The sequence below is a fragment of the Callorhinchus milii genome, unplaced genomic scaffold, assembly GCF_018977255.1.
Source record: "Callorhinchus milii isolate IMCB2004 unplaced genomic scaffold, IMCB_Cmil_1.0 Scaffold1, whole genome shotgun sequence".
In the NCBI taxonomy this organism is placed as follows: domain Eukaryota; kingdom Metazoa; phylum Chordata; class Chondrichthyes; order Chimaeriformes; family Callorhinchidae; genus Callorhinchus; species Callorhinchus milii.
In genome coordinates, this window is record NW_024704742.1 from 107428035 (window position 1) to 107452869 (window position 24835).

The 24835-nt window shown below is 40.8% G+C and overlaps 1 protein-coding gene across 1 annotated transcript; it reads right to left on the bottom strand.

Moving 5' to 3' along the window:
* Positions 1 to 919: 919 nt before the first annotated feature.
* Positions 920 to 22432, bottom strand: LOC103178399 (membrane protein FAM174A). Its single transcript, XM_007893114.2, has 3 exons — positions 22038 to 22432; positions 9538 to 9672; positions 920 to 2006 (listed from the first exon to the last, which is right to left on the bottom strand). The coding sequence occupies exons 1-3, from the start codon at positions 22412 to 22414 to the stop codon at positions 2003 to 2005; spliced, it is 516 nt and encodes a 171-aa protein (XP_007891305.1). The 5' UTR covers positions 22415 to 22432; the 3' UTR covers positions 920 to 2002.
* Positions 22433 to 24835: the final 2403 nt, after the last annotated feature.

Here is a 24835-nt window from a genome sequence, read left to right on the forward strand (position 1 = left end):
GAGGTGAGTTAAGTTTATTCAACAGCATCATGTCATCTGTGACTGACAAGAACCCCTCAGAATTTCTGGGAGCTCCAGTGTAAAATGTAGATGGTGTCCCCAGATTAACTAGGCATTGATGGCTAGGCATTGTTAGCCACATATCAGAGAACCATGACAGCAATAGGCAAACTTATGCAGCAATCTCAGCTAATAGGGGTGGACTATAGGTGAAGCATGAACAACCCAGTAGGAAAACACATCCCTAGATCCGTGTTCAATATAGGCTAGCACTGAGTAGGTACAGTCTGGAACTAGATCTTGACCACCCTTACTAGATTAACCCTTACTGTCCTTAAATTTATCCCACAAGGCAGCCAGTATTTCCAAGATCAATCTATAATAATAAATAATCCCGGCATTTGATGTAGCGCTTTTCACGTCTTCTAGACGTCCCAAAGCGCTTCACAGAATATATTTTAAAGTGAATAGACTATATTTGTGCACGAAACGCAGCAGCCAATTGCGCACAGCAGTGTCCCACAAACAGTCGTGGATTGAAGTGACCAATTTATTATTGTTACTTTTATAATCTATAACAATCTATTATGATTCTGCATTGTGGGAATGTTCTACTTCAACAAGAAGCAGAATAGACATCAGGGTTAACGACTCACATCAGGGTTTGTACAATAGAGTGGTTAAAGCTAAACACATCTTTTTTCTTAAGAGGTGAAGATGAAATTTTAAAAAAATCAAATTTACCCAAAACAGAAATGTTTAACAAAGCTAAAGTAGTGAGGTCTGAGGCGAAAGGGGGAGGCAAAACCTTCTTGTGTGACACAAGTGGGAAAGTTGGGGCAGAATGAGTTTCTTCCAGTGATAGGTGGAGGATGCAAAATGAAGACAGTGATTTTTATTTACAAGACTTACTATCACATATTTATTAGTGTTTTATTAAAAAAANTCTTTTTTTTTCTTTTAGCAGTACAAGCAACATATCCCAACATAACAGGTCTTCAGAATTTACTTTGAAACATTTGATTACACTTGTAATCATTATGATGCAGTTACTCAAATACCATTATAATAACATCTTATAACAGTCTTTGCCAGAAATTCTCATGACAAAAACAAACTATTTACTCAATACTCATACAGAAAAATATCTAAAAGGCATTGATTGACATTTAAGTAACCTTTCAATTATTTAATACCTACTTCACATTTGCATAAAGGAAAAAAAATCATTAAGACTGATCATTATAGGAGTGAATTTTGTAAACACATTTCCAGATTCCCCAAATCTATATAGATTCTGTACACAGTATATGAGAACTTTAACTTCTACACATTGCATTAGCACAGTGTGTGGCTCAACTTTCCTAGGAAAGGATTATTAAAATTACACTAAATTCATTAAAACTAGTTACTGTTAGTACGAATACAAAACTGTTACAAGCTTCAAGAATATTTCTAATCTTCTCAAGTCTATCTTTGGACTCTACTTAGGCAACTTTTTAATTCTAATTACTTGACCATTGCTACCCTTGAACTCTGACCCTAAACTTAGGCTTCAAGGCTGACTCCAATCGTACTGTATAATTTCCCTGAACTTTTAGCAGACTTTCCAATTGCCATATTGTTCCAGGCCAAATCTAGACGAATAATTATGTGTACATACATAATAATTAGAAACATTTCCATTTGCTCTCCTATTTAAAAAAANTAAAAGTAATAATTCTTTCTATATCTTTACAGACAGAATTAAAACCTACATACTCCATTTTCATTGCACATATAATCAGAAGCAAAAAAAACACATTTGCCCATATATTAAAATAGTACCTTCTTCATAGGACAGTAGAGATACAAAACTACTGTACAGAAATAACTTACAGTACATACAATACATAGATTTGGAACCCATTCCAATATAGCAAAGTGCAGATAATTTCTTTATATTGCTGGAATCTTTGTAGCTTAGGTCTTGATCAAAGGTGCACTGCAAAGTTCACAGCATCTATCTGCAATAAAACATAAAAAATGAAAGTAAGATGCTTCCTCATTCATTTAGGTTTGAACACAATTGATTGCTGTACCACATACAAATTAATAATGATGATTTATTTATGCAAAAGCCTTCATTGGCAAGATCTCATGAAAAGAAAAAAAGGAAAATGGCAACAGAACTATTTGCATTATCACACAATACACATGCCTTATCTCAGAATCAAGTATTTTCAAAAATGACCCCCAAAAAATCAAAATGCATCTGCTTCATTTGTATATCCTTTATTTCCTTTAAAGAACTTTACCCCCCCACCTAAAGCATACTATTCTTAATGGTAATACTCAAAAGAACCTGCTGATTTAATGTCTATAGCTGGTGGAGACAAAAATAGTCTGTGCAGGCCTTGAGCACAAATAGGACCAGCTATATATTCTTTAGTGTTGCCAATCAAAAATATTTTGAAATGAAACCTGTACTGTAATGCAGATGATCACCACTACTCAATTATACAGGAAGTTGTTCTTTAGTATCTGGAAACTAGTTAATGAAGAAATGTTTGTTCATTCTGGCACTGTTCCCATCCCCCTCAAAACAGCCATAATCACCCCCCATCCTGAAAAAACCTTTTCTGGATCCATCCCTGTTTTCTAACTACTGGCCCATCTCCAAATTCCCTTTCCTTTCCAAGGCCCTTGAAAGAGTTGTCGTTTCCCAGCTTCGCTCCTTCCTTCCTACCGCTCCCTTCACGAGCCCCTCCAATCGGGTTTCTGTGCTGCTCACCACACGGAAACTGCTCTGGTCAAGATCACAAACGACATCCTGTCCATTTCAGCGCCTTGGGACATCCTCCCGACGTGAAAGGCGCTCTATAAATGGAATCTTGTTGTTGTTGTTTGTAACCAGGGATCCCTCTGCCTCCTTGACCTCTCTGCTGCCTGTAGAGCACTCCATCCTCCTCCACTGTCTCTCCTCTTACCTCAACCTTCAAGGTTCTGTCCTTGAATGGTTCAGGTCTTCTCTCTCATACTGTCTCCAATTTGTCTCTGCCAACGGTTTCTCTTCCAGCCCCTCGGTGACATCATCCACAGACATTGGGTCAACTTCCATATGTACGCAGATGACACACAACTCTATCTCTCTACCTCCACCCTCGATTCCAGGACACCTGACGTCCTGACAGACTATCTGTCAGACATCATGTCCCGGATGAGAGCCAACTTTCTGCAGCTTAGTGTCAGCAAGAACGAGGCCCCCCGATTGGCTCGCCCAGAACCTCTGCACCTCAGTTACTGGCAGTATCAGCATCCACAGATACACACTGAACCTCAGCAAGCCAGTCAGGAACCTGGGTGTCTTGTTCGACCTTCAACTGTCCTTTATCCCCCATATTTGTGCCACGACCTGCACTGCCTTCTCCCACCTACGCAACGTTGCCCGACTCCGCCACTACCTCACCCCTCAGGCCACCGTAACCCTCATACAAACATTCATCACCTCAAGACTCAACTACGGAAACTCCCACCTCGTCGGCCTCCCCAACTCTTCCCTCCACAAGCTGCAGAATATCCAGAACTCTGCAGCTTATGTCCTCTCCTGCATCAGGCTCTGTGATCCCATCACCCCCACCCTCGCCCGGCTCCACTGGCTTCCCAACCCTCAGAGGATAGAACTCACAATCCTCGTCCTCATTTTCAAGGCCCTCCACGTCCTTGCCCCCTCCTATCTCTCTGACCTGTTAACACCCTATCAACCTGCCTGCTCCCTCTGTTCAGCAGGCTCCGGACTGCTCCATGTCTCCTGCCCGACCCGCCCTACCATCAGCGGCCAGGCTTTCAGCCTCTCTGCCCCACCCTTTAGAACTCCATCCCACAATTCCTTCGCCTTGCTCCCTCTCTTGCCTCATTCAAGGCATGACTCAAGACCCTTTTTTTCGAACGTGCCTTCAGCCGCCCTTCTATCTCTCTGCCCTCCCTCATCCCAACCCCGTCACCTCACGCTCGGGTCCTGATCCCCAACTGCTCAGCGCCTTGGGACGTTCTACCGACATGAAAGGAGCTTTACAAATGTAATATTGTTATTGTTGATCATATCTGATATTAGCTTTGGAACAGAAATCATGATTCCCATAATTTCTACAAATGGGATGCCCTCCCAACGTGAAAGTGCTATATAAATGGAATTTGATGTTGAATGATTAGCATCATTGAAGGCGAGTCTGTAAATATGAGAGGTTTGTAATTATCCATGAAGGTGAGGTCTATAACTGCCAGGTGATTAGTTGTTCATTTTTTGCAGCAGATAACTTCCTTTAACTTTACTGCTGAAAGTTACTGCTCTACAGTTTGAGAATTGGCATCCTTTTCAGATTCAAATCGAGTATCCCAAATGATTTGTTGCTTCCCTGCTGTCATAATTGAACATATGAAAAATACTCAAGAAATATTCAGAAAACACCAAGAACAGGAAAATAATGACACAGAAAAGGGGAAAAAAAAGGTTTTTTCCCTTTTCTGTAGGAGCCGGATGAAAGAGAAGGACCTCCAAAGTAATAATATTAGAATTATTCCCATAACATCCACAGACCTGTTTAGGAAGGAGATTAAATGCTTTGGTGCTTGGCTTGGAAAATTATGCAGTAAGGAATTTCAGATTTTATAAGCTGTACAGGAGAACAGCTTTCATGTTCCTTGCAGAAATGTTAACTAGGGCAATGGGAAAGGATTCAAAATAGTTAGGAAGGGGGTGAAAAAACAGAACACACCAAATAGAAAGAGGCAGTCTTTAAGAATCTTAAAAATGGGTTATGACTAGGAAAAAGATAAATTAAGAAAACAGACAGCAAAAAGAAAAAATGGGATTTAAGAGGGATAAATGATTCTAGTATATATAAATTAGCAGATAAAACATTGACTTCTGGTTGACTTCTGGTGAAATGGTTCCAGCATGTATAATCATTCTGACTCGGAGAAAAGGGTGCATTGTACGGTCTATGGCTAATAAGAAAGATTATAACAAAATGAGATTTTAAAAAGCAACATATGATAAAACCGAGCAAACAATACAATTCACATTTGATGTAATTTTCAAGCTTAGGTTTTTATTTGTTGGAACTTTCACCAAACTATTTACCTCTTAGAGATTCTACAATCAAAGTTATAGAGGGCTCATTAAAATGTTCAATATTCAAAGCGTTGTATTGAGTTAAAAATTCAACATCGTTAATCGTCAACCCACATAAGCAGAGTTCCCTTAAACAAGCACTTTTGCTCTGCCCACAAGCACTGTATTTTGTTTGTCAAAAAGTACACAAATCTCTATCTAGTGTGCTGTAACAAAAGTTAAATAGGGTAAGAAATTGGCAAATTGTAAAAAAAAGAGGAACAAGTATACCAGTTATGACAGAGGGATTTCCCACTATAAATGCAGAACGAATCTAGTGTTAGAAAACAATGCATGCTAAACTCCTGTAAGAGTTTCACTACTAATCTAGATTGCAAAATAGTTAAACAAATACCATTTTGGAACAAATGAACACAAATTGTGAAAGGTAAAACACATGTGAGAATAGAGATTATATAAACTGTGCAGGAAATTTAAACAAATCATCTGACCTAAGTATCAACAGTTGAAAGAGTTTAAAATCAGAATTCTGTACTTCCCTTATCTCAAAACAGTACTTCCTATGAGGTTTTATGTTTTTCCAAACTAAACTTTCTCACAGCAAGATATCTTCTCACTTGTACTATAACTGTAAAATTACCATTAGTGAACTAGAACTCTAATCTTGTTTTCTCATGTGTACATCAAACAACTATATATAAATCCAGTTTTATTACATTGTTGAAAAGTGTTGTATAGAAGAGAACAAATAAAAATCAGTGTTTAAAAAAAACTAACAATTGTAGTTTCACTTAGTGGAGGTCCAAAGTAGGCTTTGCACTATAAGTGAGGCAACACTATAAAAAGGGGTTCAACAGATAGATAATAAACAGGTTCTGTACAGGTTACCTGGCCTCAAACAAAAGGTACTTCAGGTTACTATCATAACATATGCATGGCACATATGCAACACATGGTTAGCTCACGTTAAGGTAGCTCTAAGAAGTTTGAGAAGAAGCCAAAGCACAGAGTTGGATTGCTGATGTAAGGCTGAGGCACAACCAGTGCAATGTCATTTATGCACTTGAAGTGTCAGGGCTCATGCTGACAGGGTAGGGAAAACCAGGTAACAGCATTTCCCTGAACTTTCAAATATGTAATCGTACAGATAGATAAATGCTGAGATATTGGTTGCTTTGCAACTTCTCTGGTTGCAAAAACTATCCCAGCTCAATATCACAAAATACCAAAGTCTAATCAGTTCTTCAGCATCTGTTTGTCAGATTAGACATTAAAACCAAGGTTCCATTCACCCTTTCAGGTAGATGCCAAAGATCTAGGACTAGAAAAGATCATTTTGCTGCAACAAGGCTATCCTTAAGTAAGCCTCTGCTGCATTCTCTCTCTTACACCCTTCATCAAATTCTTTGCCAAATAGCTATCCTATCCAATTTGCCGACACAATTTGCCTTCACAGTCTTCCTGGGTAGTCTATTCAGTCTTCCTCTCTGTAAACATATGATTGAAGCTCAATTTATCTATACCCTGTAGGATCTTAAACAATTTAATGTCAAGCTAGGGCTCTTTAATCATGAAAAACATTGTCACAGAAGGGACTTTATAGAAGTTTATAAGAATGGCTTTTGCAACCCTGAACCTCATTATTTTTGTTAATATTGAATGGGATTGAGGAAGTAAACACAGAACAATACTTTTGGATCTACTAAGATAGCAAAACAAAAAGAACGAGGTTCAGGATTGCAATGGGCAATTACAGCACAGACAGCAGGACGTATTTCTTCACCCAGCGGATAATTAACGGCAAGAACAGGTTATCAGGAAGGTAACTGGTTGAGTACAGCTTTCTGCCCTCATTATTTTTAAAAAAAGGTTGATGCTGTAACGGGAGGATGACAGGGTGGATATTTTGAAAGGATGAGGCCAAATGGACCAAAGAACTTCCTTCCTTCATCCAAACCTCTTGTGAGTTCTCCCCTGACTCTGGGTTTATTTAGTGTGAAGATTTGCACTGTTCTGTACTCCTCTATATTAAAAATAAATTTAAAGAGTTGATTTTGCATAGAAGAAAAATTGTAGGATTAAGGATGGAGAAAAGGTGAAGTTCTCCTTATAGGAAAACGAATACTATGTCCCATAGGTACAACAACAACAAAATTACATTTGTATAGCGCCCTTCACATCGGGAGGATGTCCCAAGGTGCTGGAAGTAACCAGAAAGTTAAAAAAAATTACCATGAGATAGTATAATTTTGAGGGTTTTTTTAAAAGAGAGTGGAAACCTCCCATTTAGTATACCACTCTTTCAGGGAATTTATCTTCACATCCAATGCAGGAATATCAACAAGTATGTCCATTGGGAATTCCACAAATAAATATTTGGAGTAGAATTAGATATCATTTAGAAGATATTTCAGGCAGCAAAACTGAGTAACATACTTATGTATTCAGTTAGTACTGAAATTGTCGTATTCAAACATTCCAGATTGACATTCAAGGGTAACCAGAATGTCAAATCAAAGGATATTCTATCAAAAATCAACTCTTCAAATGTATTTTAAATATACAGAATATATAGAGTTGCTCACAGATTCATCAACAGTAAAACCTCTCAGCAGCAATTCAACTGATACACAAAGGATTTTTTAATCTTTAAAAAATAGTTAAAATCAGAAAGCAAGAAAACACCCTTTCATTCTTCGTTAGTATCTTAAAGGAGGGATAGTTCATCACTAGTTCTTCGCTTACAATGGAAGAAAAGAAAATAAAAGAAAAAATGTTCTCTTCCTCCAAAGTAATCAGAAATCCAAAAAAAAAGATTAATAATCAACAATTATACAGAATTACGCTTGGTAGTTGAATCAGCTCCTTTTGTTGAAGATACAAGATATATAACCTAATTTTCCTTTATTTTAAGCTTCTCCACATTTTACGACAATTGATTTATTAGTACCCAAGGGAAGGAAGATCGTTTCAGTCGGGGCAAAAATGCCTCCCTCAACAACAAATTATATTTCTATAGCGTCTTTCATGTCAGGAGGACGTCCTAAGGTGCTGGTCAAGCAAGGATTTGCACCCAAGTTGTGGGTTAGGATCAGGAGGGGTGGAGGGAGGGTGGGGGCAGAGAGAGAGGTGCTTTGAAGTGATTTGAGGCATCCTCTCAAATGTGGAAGGGGCTAGTAAATGCATAAATAATAATTTAAATAGTTATTAAATTAAATTATTATTACAATAATACCCTTTGTGAAGAAACAAATAGATACAGTTAATTATTCTGGTTAATTCAAACCTACAGCATATTAAAAAAGGACAAGGGACAGTCATAGAAAATTGTGCTAGTTTACTGTTCTTAAATTTATCCATGCGCCCCACCCCAAATCATCTCAGTCTGCTGTATTGTCAAACTAATTTAAACGTTTCTTCAAAGAACTCCAAATCAATCCTGATAGTCTAATTATGAGGTCAGAACAAAAAGTGAGGATTTTGTTAAATATTGATTTTAAAAAATATATTTTTAGATTTAGTTTCCATTTTGGAACAAATTTTGTAGCGTCACTAAAGTGGCAATGATAAATGATGCTACAGGATAAATTCCACATGGAAATTAGATCTTAAAAAAGGTTAAGATTCCAGCTTAGGCTCTGAGGCAATGTCATATAAAACACTGTACAGAATTCTACTTCTATATATTAGAAAAAAATTAATTGAGTAAAATGACTACACTGCAAGCACAAGTTTGAAGATCCTAGATGGAGAAACCTGAGAAGCACATCTTGTCTCCCCTCCACAAACCATTACAAGGTGTTCTTGCAGAAAATGAGCCAATACTGGTCTTGAATGAATAGAAGCTCTAGATTCACAGCCAGGAATTAAAGATGTATTCCTGTTCTTCTGGGTTATACTAGTGACTCAGTAGAGTATGTCAATGCAAAACTAGAGAATCTACCCAAGTCGAAATGACTGGTTTCTTCAGGAATTATTGAAATTAATTATAAATTTGGACCTTTCATAATTTAACTTTTTATTTTTTTTAAAGCTTGCACAGGAGACAAAAAAGGTGAATGGTTATGTCTTGAAATACCTTTTTTAATGTCAGATGCAAAAAACTAGGCTTCTTTTTCCACTAGAAGCCATTTGAATTTTATAGTTCAAATACTTTGTTCATGGGATATTTCATTATGAAATCCTGAAACATTTCATACATTTTCATTTGGGTTACATTAGAAAACAAACGTTACTAGTCCATTACTCTGTTTCATACACTAGTGAACAGTGTATCTTTTTATTTTTGGCCAAAATATCCATACACACAAGGCTATCTCATTTCTTTGGACACACAAATAGAGACTTAACCTGCTCAGTTACTGTATTTCATGACTACCCCAGATTGATTTTAAGAAAGCATCATCATTAAATTGAATACTAACCTCCTTGAATGATTCACATCAAATAGTGTATCGTCCTCCTCATCATCTTCCTGATCTAAAGGTCTCATCTCCATGTTTTCTAGATGTGTATTCAGCACACCATACTTGCGCGTTTTTCTGTTAACTCTTCTCATCCTAGGATAAACAGAAGTTGTTAGAATAATTGGCAAACAGTTTTGCTCAGCTATAGCCAAGTAGCTCCTTCTGGCTCCAAATGAATGTTAATTCACCATTACAAATTCACAATAAGGAAATTATAAACATTTTCTATACAGTGTGAATAACTAGGAACAGTACAACCTGAAAGTCACTAATTGACGAGCTTATAAAACATATTTTTCCTACTTTTAAAATTGCACTGCATAACTGGTTAAAAAAAATTAATATCAATAATTGTTCAAAAATTTTGCTGAAGGTATATAATAATAATCCTTGCATTTGATATTGCGCTTTTCACGTCTTCTAGATGTTTCAAACTGCTTCACAGAATAGACTGTAAAGTGAATTGACTGTATATTTGTGGGCGAAATGCGGCAGCCAATTGCTCACAGCAGTGTCCCAAAAACAATCGTGGATTGAAATGACCAATTTATCATTTTTTTTGAGGGATTATTATCAGGCGTGTAGAGTAAGTAAACTTGCCCAAGGTTTCACCCTGTCAGGAATTGAACCCAGGTTTCTCGCTTGCAAAGCGAGTACTCTAACCACTGAGCTACAGGACTCTGAGATATCATCGAATTAGGAGCTGCAAAATGGTGCTGTAAATGGAATATATGTTGGTTTGGGCAGATGCCAATATGTCTAGAAGCTGGATTTCAGATTTTGTCTGCACTTGCTGCTGACAAAATTTGTTGCTTGCTGCTTGACGGAACATAGCGGCTATGCTTCCTACCAAAACCAGATAAATGCACCCAATCACAATCTGCTGTCATAATCTTCTTCCCGTTTGCAAAAATTGCTGGAAGAGTAAGTATAAACAGAACAAATTAAGTGTGAAATAATGCAATAACTACACACATTTTCTGCACCAAGTAGTTCCGATTGCAGCAATACATTTTCCTCTTTCAAATTTACGATTGGCAATTGCTTTGCAGTCAGCAAAACAAATGTGATATAGATGGAAAAGAAAACACATTGCTAAAATTAGACTGTAATATCCTCATCATTGTAATGATGGTAGTATTAGTACTAGTACTTACTGGGATATGAAATATTTTCTAACGCATTCCTAAACGAGTCAATGAAAATTGACATATTTACTTTACTGCTGAGAAATTATTGCTGCAGAGAAAGGTTAAAAATTATCAAAAGGATTTAAACGCTCTTCACAATGTGCCTGGACTCATTATTAAGTAATTGCAGTACCAATAATTTGTAACATTTCCCACAACATATTTTTGGATGTAAAACAAGGATATGGATTTGAAACATTTAGATGGTAACAGGTTTTAGGGTTACTGTAAAAACAAAATTTAACTGCAAGCTATGATTTGATCAATCTAAAGAATCATTTTTTTAACATTGTTTCTGTAACTCTTAGACCACAAAGTTGTCTGCAAGCCGAAGACATTTTTCAAAATGTCATAGTTGTAGTGGTGTTCCAGCAAGACAGCTTCAGCTTTGACATTGCTTTTATAGCAAAAGTTATTCCATGAAGCCTATTAAAACTCCCACATTAAATAAATTAGACATAGAATTTTAAACTGACTGCCTCCCCAACAATTCAGTTGGCAAAGCCATTACCTAGAATGAATCCAAGCTGTACAGAGCTGAACAGTCCCAGAATCAATCCTTAGTTTTTGCTGAGTTAACTAATCTCAACAGTGGAGGTGCCCGTCACAATTGGCCTCATGGTTATTCAACCTGTTAGGTAGAAAGTGACCTACTTTTCACTTAAGTGGGAAATCCAGGACAAGGGAAATAACATTACTGTTTATGGGTAAAATTAAAATCAGAAACATTCTTCAAATAAAAGGTTCTGTGGATATGGAATGAACTTCCCAGAACTGTAGATACCGAATCTATTAAGATATTAAAAGTGAGTTGCAGAGATAAAGTACTTGAAGTATTAAAGGATAGAGAAAAGATAAACACATCAGGTTAGAAAGATAACAAGCTGCCTATAGACTAATGAAATAAAGCAGGATTAATAGGCCAAACAGCCTACTCTGTATTTTGGTTGCAGAATCCAATTCTCAAATCACTCAAAGTGAAGTTGGCTTTCTTCCTACTCTGAAGTCCTTAAGGCATTCCTCACAAAACTAATAGCTTTACTAACTTATTTAATTTCCTCATCTTGCAAAAATTATAATTTTTGTCACTGTAAATCATTCAAAGCAATGCAGCATCATTTACATTAAGCACTGATAGTGTTATCCTCAACGCATAATTTGATAAAAATATGGTCTAGAGCAGCACAAAACTAAAGAAGAAAAAAATTACATTTATGTAGCGCCTTTCATATTGGGAGGATGTCCCAAGGGACTGGACAGTGAAGAGTTTGCACCCCAGCTGGGGCTTGGAGTCAAGAAGGGTAGAGGGCAAGGAGGTGGGAGGATGACCAAAGGCACAGGTCTTGAGACAGGCATTGAAAGAAGCAAAGGAGGGGGATAGATGGAGCGACTCCTAGATGGCGTTCCAGAAGGTGGGAGCAGAAAGGTTGAAGGCCTGACCGCCAACGATGGGGAGGGCAGGACGGGGGACATGGCCAGTATCCACCAAGCGGAAAAGTTGGCAATGTTTTAGTAGGTCACAGAGGTGGAGCAAGACTGCAGAGGCCTTTAAAAGCGAGGACAAGAATCTTGAACTTGATCCTCTGTGGGATGGGGAGCAAGTTGAACCCAAAAAAATTCAAATTCCGATTGTCTATCAGTGCCACTGATGTATGATGCACAGGTGATTGATTGTTGGTGAGGACTGGATCAGAGTCAACACAGCAATAATTCTCAGTCTTCAAAATTGCAGATGCAGCACAGAAGGTCCCCAGGAAAGCCTGTCAGCAGCACAGTGTCATCTGCAAACAGATACACCAAGTCCGTCCCACTCTATACCATCCAATACGTCATTGATCACTTCCTTCTGAAGGATTATGACACACTCTATTTAGATGACAGAATCAGAAGTCCTCTATTCTAAAAGGATTTTCTCTCACTTTTCCAGATGCATAAGAATGATAGTCATTTCTGCACAGAGCTCTTTGGGCTAAGTTAGTATAACCTTCTGAGAACCACCCCACCTTCAGAAATGAAACTGGCTTACGCAACATGTAATGACTGTATTCTGTAGGTGAACATTTACTTACTGAAGGCAGAACTTTTAAAAAAAGTTTTACTTAAACGGGACATGTTCCACATCTTGCTTTACAATCTGCCATGCTAGTTGTTTCTATAGTAGTTGTTTCTATAGGATTTTATTCTTATAGTAGTCCGTAGCATGCTTACAGCAACATATACCCTCTGTAAGTCAGCAGTAGTCTTGAAACAGTGAAAAACTGTGAAATTTATAAAATAAATTAACAATAGTGTGAACTTGGTTCTGCCTTGAGTCGTTCAGATACTACCTCTCATACCATCTGCACTTTATCTCCACATGTTTTGTGAGCATAATAATAATCTTTGCATTTGATATAGCGTTTTTCACGTCGGGAGGACGTCCCAAAGCGCTTCACAGAACACACTGTAAAGTGAATTGACTGTATATTTGTGGGCGAACGCAGCAGCCAATTGCGCACAGCAATGTCCCACAAACAGTCGTAGATTGAAAATGACCAATTTATTATTGTTTTTGGAGGGATTATTATTAGGCATGTGGAGTAAGGAAACTTGCCCAAGATTTCGCCCTGCCGGGAATTGAACTCAGGTCTCTCGCTTGCAAAGCGAGTGCTCTAACCACTGAGCTACAGGACTCCACAAATCTAGCAATTTTCTTTGCGTTGGAAAAAAACACTATCATGAACACTTTCCTGCCTACCACAGTAACATAATGAAAATGGAAAATTGTAAGTTCTTTATTTCACAATCCCTCAAAACCACCAAATGCAAATCATTTTCTTTAATGTGAAACCATGTAGAAGTCTGGGTTACACATAATCAAACATAGCCATCAAATAAAAGACTTGTTTAGATTTTATTTGAAGGAAGGCCTTGAACATGTCGGCAAGTAAGAGGTATGGAACATTTTAGTTTTGAAAATCAGCAACACGCACTCTTATGCTACATAAAGTACAGCCAGGTGACAAGTAGAACTCTTCTCCTTTATGTTGTGAAATCAGCACCAGTTTTAGTTTCCCCACATCACCCATTACAAGCATAGGGGGATCATGAACAATTAATGGAATGCATAGAAAGAATTTACAAGTGTTACTATCAAGGCATGTTGCAACCTTTCGTAGTTTTAAAGTTTCAATAATAGGCGTTAACCAAACAAAATGTAGAATCTAATATCAGCTTCACAATTATAAAAAGATACTGCATTGGGGGTAAATGAAAACATTTACAAAAATGTTCACACAAAAAGCATTGTGAAGTCCTGTAACTCTAAAGTACTCGCTACGCAAGTGAGAAGACCTGGGTTTGTATTCCAGGCAGGACGAAATGTTGGGCAAGTTTCCTTAGCCCACACGCCTCTGTTCACCTAGGATTATGTAGGAACCCGGTAGTTAGTCGATTGACAGTTGCTTTTCCAGGGGTAATAATCCCTTTTTTTTAAAAAAAGTAGTCACTCAATCCACGATTGTTTGTGGGACACTACTGTGCGCAATTGGCCGCCGCGTTTCACCCACAAATATAGTCAATCCCTTCTCGAGTATATTCTGTGAAGTGCTTTGAAACGTCTCAAAGATGTGATAAGGCGTTATATCAAATGCAACGATTATTATTATTATAAATAAACCCTCATTGATTCTGAATACTCAGTCGATTTAAGACACAAAGGGACAACTTCTGCAACATGAATTCACAGCAACGGAGAATGGAACATCTATATCAGTCAAACCTGTTCAACAACCATCTCCATTCAGCAACCACTCCTGTTAACAACATTCCTGGAACAGCCTGGAAAGATTTTGCATAATAACCCACCTCAATTCAGCAACCATCTATCTAACGCAAACAGTGGCCATTCTTTGCTAGTTCTTTTATACCCTGTGCCATGGTACCGGCACTTTTCAGAGGTCACACTTGCTGAGGAAACCATCAGGAAATAGCAAGCACCCACCATAAAATGGTGATAGATTTCTTCGGAAAACAGCGATAATTTGTGATTGTAATTTCATTATTCGTAATCTTTCATTTATTTATTAAAATCACCAACAAACCCTTACTCGGAGACCACCCTTATATAAAGGCCCCTGTCCAGGTCCCCTGAGCAATTGTTGAAGACAGGTTTGACTGTAACTTTAATATAAATTTTGTCACAGATTGTATTCAGAGTAAAGCTCTCAAAGAGAAGTTTTACTGTATTTGTGTAAGATTTAAATTTTCCCATACCAGTCTTACGGCGTCTTTAAGTGAGATTGCCGATACATTAGAATACATTAGAATATACAGCACAGAAACAGGCCATTCGGCCCAACTTGTCTAATCCGGTCTTTATTTCTACATGAGCCTCTTCCTGCCCTTCCTCAAGTAAGCCTTCAAGCATAAACTTCTATTCCTTTCTCCCTCATGTACCTATCAAACTTTCCCTTAAATACATGCTATTTACCTCAACAACTCCTTGTGGTAGCATGTTCCACATTCCCACTACTCTCTGTGTGAAGAAATTTCTTCTAACTTCCCTATTTGATCTATCTGTGACTATCTTATATTGATGGCTCCTGGTTTTGGTCCCCCCCAGAAGTAGAAACATCTTCCCTATGTCTCCCCTGTCAAAATCTTTCATCATTTTGCATAATAAGCCACCTCTATTCAGCAACAATCTATCTAATGCAAACAGTGGCCATTCTATCAGGTCACCCCTTATCCTCCTCTTTTTTCAAGAGAAAGGAGTCCAAGTATGTTCAGCCTTTCCTGATAGGTATAACCTCTCAGTTCTGGAATCATCCTTGTGAATCTCCTTTGCGATAAAATGCTAATCAATGCAACTAGTACAATCCATATCCATGATGTAACATATTGGTATATAGCCCATTCTATTGCTATTGGATCATTGTAAGTTATCTTAAATACATAATAAAACAAAGTTTGAAATAATTATAGGCAACCATAGAACATTTATTTACTCATAATATTCTCTGATGCATCAATGGAGAAAGTTGAACTCATTGAAAAACGGCAATCTCCCTGCTGATATTTGTGTTTTGTGAGTCTAATGTGGGTGAATCATATGTCACTAGGCATACCCTCACTTCATATTCTACTGAACAGATTTTTATATTTTATAGGAAGTTTTTGCATTTTCATACATTGATGTTTTTTCCTCATGCTTCAGAGGGATGCTGAAATAAAATCAAAGGGAAACCTATAAAGTCTGCAGGTTTCCTTTGTCCAGGGACTCAAGATAACTGGATTCTTCCAGTTGTGATAATCATTACAAATTCATTCAGAAAATTCAAACTACAACATAGGAAGAGTAGAACAGTTTCACAGCACGTTAGAAATGCAATGCACTGCGTCATAGAGTTCAGTAATAGTCAGGTTTGCATCCACAATTCTCCATATGGTTAATTTTCTCTGTTGTGCTATTGCAGGAAAAGTTTCAAAGGACACATTGAGCAATCATCAACAACAACAACAACAAGATTCCATTTATAGAGCACCTTTCACGTCGGGAGGACGTCCCAAGGCACTGTACAGTTGGGTCAGGACCCGAGCAGGGGGGAAATGGTCAGGGTGAGGGGAGGGAAGGGGGTAGAGAGTCGAGAGGGGAGCTGGAGGCTCGGTCAAAGAGAAAGGTCTTGAGACCGGCCTTGAAGGAGAAAAGGGAGGAGGCGGCGAAGGCACTGGGGATAGAGTTCAATCAGTTATTGAATAACATAGAAAAAGACTTCATGAGAAGATCATCAAAGGGAGAAATAGTTTTAAAGTTTCTAGCGGTGAAGTATGGGTCATTTCGCAATAATTAGCATCACTCAGACAGACAATCATATGTAAACTGTACTTCCTCCAGAACAAAGTAATATGAACAGAATACTCTGTGAAGCGCTTTGAGACGTCCAGAAGACATGGAAAGCGCTATATTAAATGCAAGGATTATTAATATTTTTCATCAACAACAACTTGCATTTATATAGCTCCCTGCATGCAGGGCAGTATCTCAAAGCGCTTAACAGTGGTGGAGCCTGACTCTGAGCCGGGGTGGGGGGGTGCCCGTAAGCATGGTGGAAAAGGAAGAATTTCAGGCGGGACTTGAAAAAGGGGAATGGGGGGCAAGGCAGAGGAATTGCGGGAAAGTGTTCCGGAGTTTTAGGGCGTAGTGGCTGACAGCGCGATCTCCAATGGTGGAGCAGGGGGGGTGTGAGGGTCAAGCAGGAGGCCGGTGCCAGTCAAGCGGAGGCAGGTGGTAGATTGGGGAGTGAGGAAGTCAGAGAGGAAGGGAGGTGACAGGGAGTGAAGGGATTTAAACACGAGTGTGTGGACCTTGAAGTTGATCCATTCGGTGATGGGGAGCCAGTGGAGCCTGGTCAGAACTGGTGAGATAGGGTCAGTATGCAGCCAGCAGAGTTCTGAATAGTGGAGCTGGGGAGACCAGCAAGGAGTGCGTTTTGAGTAATCTCGGCGTGAGGTGACAAATGCATGCACAAGGGTTTCGGCTGCATTTGGGGTAAGGTACAGTTGGAGGTGGGCAATGTGGCAGGGATGGAGGAAGGCGGTCTGTTCAGGGACAGGATATGGGGAACGAAGGACAACTGGGAGTCGAACTGGATGCCTAGACTGCACACTAATTCAGTGAGTCTGAGGGAGAGCCCAGGGAGGTTAAGGGGATCAGATTGGCAGGAGTGAAGACGTTGACAGGAGCCAAGGAGTATGGTTGTCCACATTCAGCTGTAGGAAGTTTGCACTCATCCAGGCCATGATGTCTGGCAGACAAGCAGATAGAACATTGACGGTCCTAGAGTCGATACTGGAGGAGGCAAAATAGATTTGTGTGTCATCCGCATACATGTGGAAATTTAACTCGTGCGCGGATGACATCACCCAGTGGGAGCATATAGATAAGGAAAAGAAGAGGGCCAAGGATGGAGCACTGGGGTACCCTGCAGGGACCAGGCGGGGGCGGGAGGAGAAATCATTTCCCAAGATGAAGTGGAGGCATTTGGTTAAGTAGGACTCGAACCATGCGAGTACGGTCCCACTAAGCTGGATGAGGGAGGAGAGGCGGTGGAGGAGAATGTCGTGGTCTATTGTATCGAATGCGGCAGAGAAATCCAGGAGGACAAGGAGGCAGAGGAAGCCCTGGTCACAAAGAGAGGATGTTGTTTGTGACTTTGACAAGCGTCGTCTCTGTGCTGTGGGCAGGATGAAAACTAGGCTGCTGGGGCTCAAGGAGGGAGTGAAGAGAGAGGTATGACCAAAGTTGACCTGCAACAGTGCATTCCAGGACTTTGGCAAGGAAGGGCAGGTTGGAAATGGGACAATAGTGTGAGGGATTAGAGGGATCGAGGGTGGGTTTTTTGAGGAGGTGTGTGATAACAGGAGGGTGGAACAGAGCCTGAGGAGAGAGAACTGTGTCGGCCAGCAGGTGGAAGAGGGGGAGTTGACTGACCAGCAGCTGGGTGGGGAGGGGGTCGAGTCAACAAATGGTGAATTTATGCGGGTGACTGCGGTTGAGATGGAGGAGGGAGAAATGGGGGCAAAGGATTGTAAGGAGGGGGGAGTGGGAGGAGCCCTGGCAGAGGGAGAAGGCCGTGTGGATGGTCTGGGTATGGTGGAAGGGGACATGGGGAGGTGGGAGGGGGGGAGGGGGGGCAGGATGATGCAGCCAAGCGGATGTTTTCAATCTTTGAGGTGAAGAAGTCTAGTACCTCTTCGCACTTGGGAGTTTGATGTGACGATAGAGGGAGCTTGATGGGGTGCACGAAGGAGGTGATGGAAATTGGTATCTTTGGGTTGTTTTTGGCCGCCAGGATGATTTTGAAGGAAAATGTCAGTTTTGGCTTGTGAAAGGGCGAGCGGTAGGAGCAGAGGTGCTCCAGCCACAGATGGCGATGAATCGTGAAGCTGGATTTCTGCCATCTACGCTCGAGCATCCGGGTTTGGGTTTCAAGTGAGTAGAGATGACTATTGCACCAGGGGGAGCGGGTGGATTTGGAAACGGCCCTGGATTTCAAGGGAGTCAGGGAATTAAAGGTTGTGGAGAGATGGTCATTCAGCAACCTGATGGCTGCATCAGGATCACTGCAGGTGGAGGGCCAGAGGAAGAGGAGGTCCGAAGAAGAGAAGGCATTTGTGAGGGACTCAGGGGGAAGCTTTTTCCAGGGGCGGAAAAAGATGGTGGTGGGATGGTGGGATTGAAAGAGCGGAGGGGAATGAGGGAGGAGAGGGAGATGAGGAAGTTGTCCAAGATGGCCCTGTCCGTGATGAACAAGATCAGAAATGTCAAGGCCATGTGTGATGACGAGGTCGAGTGGGTGGCCAGGGTCGTGGATAGTTGATGTGTGGGTGAGGTTTAGGGAAGAGAGGAGGCAGTGAAAATTGATGAAAATGGAGGCCAAAAGGTGGTGCAAGGGGAGTTAAGTTGGAGGTTGAAATCACGCTGGTGATGATGAGCTGGTGTTCAGTGCAGCGGGACAGGGATGAGAGGTGGGCGAAAACTTATTTGCTGAGTTTGTATATTTCCTCCTAGTAGTCTACACAAGCAAAACAAACTATAATATTACAGGCATTACGGAGACTCGATTAAACAATAACATGTTGTAGACTGTGTAGAGGAAATCAATTCACAAGTATACAGACAGCACTGCAAGGAATAGAAAGGCTTAACAAGGAAAGTGTGAGATTATTATGCGAATATGGATCAGGTGTAGATCATATGACATGAGGTAAGCATTATTAAGGGGAAGAACTAATTTTCAGGATTGATTATGGGTCACTAATTCAAGAGGAGGCTTTAGGCTCAAACTTCATTTTCATGTGAGAGACCAAACTGTTCATGATAATTACAAATCTACGGGGATGAGTAAAAATGAGCAAAAAAGTGATTATGCATGAAGCGGCATGAAACATAAGGAGGTTAAAAAAAAGCAGTAATATATCTATTGTTGAACCGGGCTATGACAGAACAGATTACAGTGAGTGACTTTAGTATGCCCAAGTTTAAAGTTGGACTAATGATAGATAATGACAGCAACTGAATATACTGATACATGTGAAATTATCATAGGAGTACACATGGTTTAGTGTACACTGTATCACGTAAAGTCCTAAAGTTCTGTAACAGAGGATCCATGAATGCCATTTACATGGATCTTCAGAAGGCATTTGATAAGATGCCATATAAGAGTTTACCAGTTAAAATGAAGGTACGCGGACTCTAGACCCAATCTCACGACAAAGATAGGAAGTTGGTTGGAAAGGAAACAGTTTGGATAATAGTGATGTTCTATGATTGACAGTCATGGAAGGCAGTGACAAGTAATGACCCCAGGCATTGGTGCAGGTACAACAGCTTTTCAAGCTATATATAAATGACCTAGATATTAGAACAGAGAAGTATACCCAAGTGTGCTGAGGACTAAGCTAAGAAGAATAGTAAATTGTGAAGAAAGGAGAAATTTTCACAGATTTAGGGAATAAGTGTCACAATCAGAGATTTAGTTCAATGTAGCAAAGTGAAAATGGTAAACAGGAATACATTGTAAATCAGGAAATACTGGGGTAGGCAGGAGTTACTTAAATAGTTAAATGATATTGGGCTTCACAACCAGGAATGTAAAAGGCAATGCTACTTCAGTTGTTGCAGGTCAGACTTCAATTGAGTATTAACATTCAGTTTTGAGTGTCCAACCTTCAGAAAAATACACCAGCTTTGGAGGGCAATCTCTAACAATTCACAATAATAACTGAAATGAAAGGCATTAGTTATGATGAGAAGCTGGGTAACCTTGAGTTACATTCCCTAGAGCTAAGCAATGTTAAGAGGTGATCTGATTGAGATGTTTAAAATAATGAGGTGAAGAGAGGTAAAGGGAGAATGTGAGAGAGGACAGAGAGGAAGGAGAGGTGAGGGAAAGCAAAAAAAAGAGAAAACAAAGAGGAGATAGTAATCCTTGCATTTGATATAGTGCCTTATCACATCTTCGAGACGTCTCAAAAAACTTCACAGAATATACTGTAAAGTGTATTGACTGTATATTTTATGGACGATAGAGGAGAGAGACAAAAAAGGGGAGAATAAAGGAGGGAAATAAACAAAGCGGGAGGTTAGAATACACAGATTTATTAGGATGTGGAACATTTTACAGGAAGTGTCTATCATTGCTATGCTAATTATAATATTCAAGCAAAGATATGAAGAAGATTCAAAAGCAGATAGGAAAGATGGGTTATAATAATAATCCTTGCATTTGATTCAACGCTTTTCACATTAGTCTCAAAATGCTTCACAGGATTTACTGTAAATTAAGAATGACTGTATATTTGTAGGCAAACACAGAAGGCCATTTGTGCACAGCAAAGTTCCACAAACGGACATGAAGTGAATGACTTAATTTCATATGAGGTGGGGATTGTTAACCAGGACACCAGGAGAAACTCCCTTCTCCTTTTGAATAGTGCCATGGGATCTTTAATATCGTGCAGGTGGACTTATCTAGTCCAAGCTGACACTTCAATGCAGCACACCCCCAGCACTGCATTGAAGTGTCAGCTTGGAGTAGATAAGTTTCATTGTCTGATGCACAGATTGCGCACAGGCTCAATGAGTCTGAGAGATGTACAAGTTGGAAGACACTGACAGAAGCCAAAGAGGATGGCTTCAGTCTTGTTCATATTCAACTGCAGAAAGTTGGCACTCATTCAGGCATTGATGTTTGCATGAATGCAAGTTGATTTTTGTCTTGAAATGGACCTTGAACAAGATGAGGGAAGGAACAAATCAGAGGTATTCCAGGATAGAGTTCCAGAGAATGGGAGCAGAAAGTCTGCTGAGGATGGGGTTGGGGGAAATGAAGCAGGCTGGTAACACACTAGTATTGGGTAAGGTAGTGGCCAGTGAAGCAAGTGTGCACATTGCCAGTGCTAGTGATGCCCATGCTCTTGGTACCCCATGGCTTGTGGCTACTTCCCTGTGACAGACGTACCATTGCCAGATTTGCAGCGCAAGTCACCAGTAGGATCAGTGCCAGGTTTGCCAGTATCATCAGCACCGGTACCACCAGAGCCAGCATTGCCAGCACCAGGCGTGCCAGTGCCAATGCCAGTATTGCCCGTGTTATCAGTGCCAATGCCATCAGTTCCAACATGGCTGATGTTATCGGCACCGGGTTGGCCAGTACCAACACCGCTGTTGCCAGTGCCGGTATTGCCAGCATTATCAGTGACAGTATTGCCGGTATCTCTTACCTAACGGTCCTGACCACGAAATAGATAATCACGAAGGCGGTGACCACGATGAGCACGTACAGCGCCCGCTGGATCATCATGGTCTGTTCGTGGAACGGCATGGCCGAGAAGTCGCCCTCTTTCTTCCTCTTACCACCGGGCCCGGCCGCCCCCGAGGAGCCGCTCAGGCTGCTATTGCCGCCTTCGCCTCCTGCCTTGCCGCCCCGCGTGACATTGCTGGCGGCCTGGGCCGAGCTGCCGCCGCTCAGGCTCAGGCTCAGGCTCCGGCTCAGCCTCGCCAGGCCCACCATTGGCGGCGGCGCCAGCTCACTGAGCCCCACCGCCACCCCGAGGGTCAGCAGCAGGAGAGGGGGGAAGCGGGCCGAGCTGAGGGCCATACCGCCTGTCAGTGCTCGCAAACGAGCTGCGCTACTCCATGGCCCCGGGGGGGGGGGAGGGTTGGGGGGGGGTTGGGGGCGGCGGTTGGACTGGAACTCGCGGCGGATGTTTTTCAAAATAAATTTGAAACGCTCTCCTTCCCCGAACCGCCAGTGACGTCACCGGGCACCGGGCACCGCGCCAGCCCGTCACGTGACTGGATGCGGAAGCGCCGGGTTTGGGCTATGGAGACACGTGAGGACCTGGGCATTGGGGGGCGGGGGGGGGGGGTCTGATAGGTCATGTGGAGGGTGGGGTGAGACCATGTGGGGTGGGGTGGGTGATGGGAACTGGATGAGACGATTGGGGGTGGGATGGATTATGCGGGAGATGGGATGATGGCGGATGGGATGGACGATGGCAATGGGGTTGGTTGATGGAGATGGGCTGTGGGGGATGGGATCGGTATTGGGGTGGATCGTGGTGGGATGGGATGGATGGTGGGGCAGATTGTTTCACTTAAGGTACAGGGCATCCCTGTTGCAACACCCCACTGACCTGCGCAAAACAGAAGTGCGACGCATCTTGCGCTAAGAATGTTAGTTGTTGGTTCTTGTGTGCTATACAATCCAATGCAGTTGACATTTATATTGCACCTTTCAAATCAGGAGGACATCTCAAAGCACTTCACACTGTTGGCTGGGCATCCGAGCCAGGGCAGTGGGAGCTGAAGGGAAGGGGTAGGGGGGAGATGACAGAAAGCATGATCAATGAGATAATTTTTTGAGCGATTGGGCAATGCTCTGGAGGATCTTGAATCCAACCCGCTGGGGGATGGGGAGCCAGTGGAATTGAGTGAGGATGAAAGGCTTTGCGGAGCCTGATGCAGGAGTGGACACATGCTGCAGAGTTCAGGATATTCTGTAGGATGTGTAGGGAAGAGCTGGGGAGTTGGCGAGCTGGGCAATGGCGAAGTCAAGCCTAGATGTGATAAATGCATGAATTCGGCAGAGAAGCAAGAAGAGGAGAGTCACTCAAAGGTGTCACTTCCTGTGTGTTTCGCTTCCCTGCTATTAGCAGGAGGATGTGCCAGTGATGTTATTTAATGAAGGCATTGATGTAGCACATAGAAAGTGGTGCTTGTGCATGCAGGCAAATAATGTGCAAGAAGCGGCATCAGAGGTGATCTGACAACTCAGATTGGCCATTGTTTTGAGCTTCAGTTAAAGTGCAACCTCCAAGGTACTGAATCTAGACAGCAACTTTATAATGGGATTGCCCTATTTCTAAAATAAAGCTAGAATTGGGGGCAGTTTTTTTCCTCCTACTTTCTAATGATGTAAGGATTTGTTGTAAATACATTGTGAATACAATGTGAAGTTTTTTCCTCCCCCAAAACTCCAAAATGTGCATTTTAAAACCGTTTTATTAAACAATTGCAGTGAGCTTCAGTACCAGACAATAAAAATACACAAAATAATATTATTATTATTATTAGCTTCTTGCTTGCAGATAAAAAATGCTATCCTTTTGTAAAATTGCTAACAATATCTTATGATCTTATTACGATATCTGGTGGTATGTAATTTCAAAGCCCTTTTTTCTGGTTTGTGTATTCCAGTAATATCAATTTTTAAGAGTTTGAAAATGAACTCTTCGGTTTATGTGCTTTCATAAGCTATGTGGCTTCAATAATAGTAGAGATTTGTGTCACATTTGTGCTTCTGAAGTCTAGTTGCACTAGAAAACAGTACAATAATTTACTTTTTTGCATTCCTGGTAGTTACGATCATCCATTGACTGTGCTAACATGATGAATACCAAAGAATGTATCACTACGTAAGAGGTGGAAGCCAATGTAATTCTAGCTCTTCCATATAAAGCACTCAACAAGTAATGTCACCTTCGGGGGAAGGACAGAAATCAATTCATGAACTGCGATTTTGCTCATGACACATAAAAGGTATCAGATTTTCCAGCAACTGAATTTTTCTTAAAAATAAGATGTTATAGAAATACATAAACAAAGGTTTTGTCATACTCATCAAAAAAATTTTTTACTGGAAAAGCAGGAAACAATAATCTGATCTAAAAGTAAACTACAAAGTGTTTAACTAGCGAAATACTGGTCAACTTCTTTATAAGGCGGAGTCCATAAAATGCCAGCCTGCCTTATAATGAGGCGATGAGCATCCGATTCCAGACGGCACCGATCACACAACCAGTGTCATCACTGTGCAGAAACCATCTGTATGCTCTCCTGTTGTACCAATTCATGGGGACATGAAACTCAGTACAAAATTCTGCTGTTGTAGTTCAAATGCTGCCATTGTGTTACAAGTGAATCTGCATTATAGTGAAGTGTGTTAAAATACAACAACAACAAATTGCATTCATACAGTGTCTTTCACATCGGGAAGACATCCCAAAGCTTCACAGGA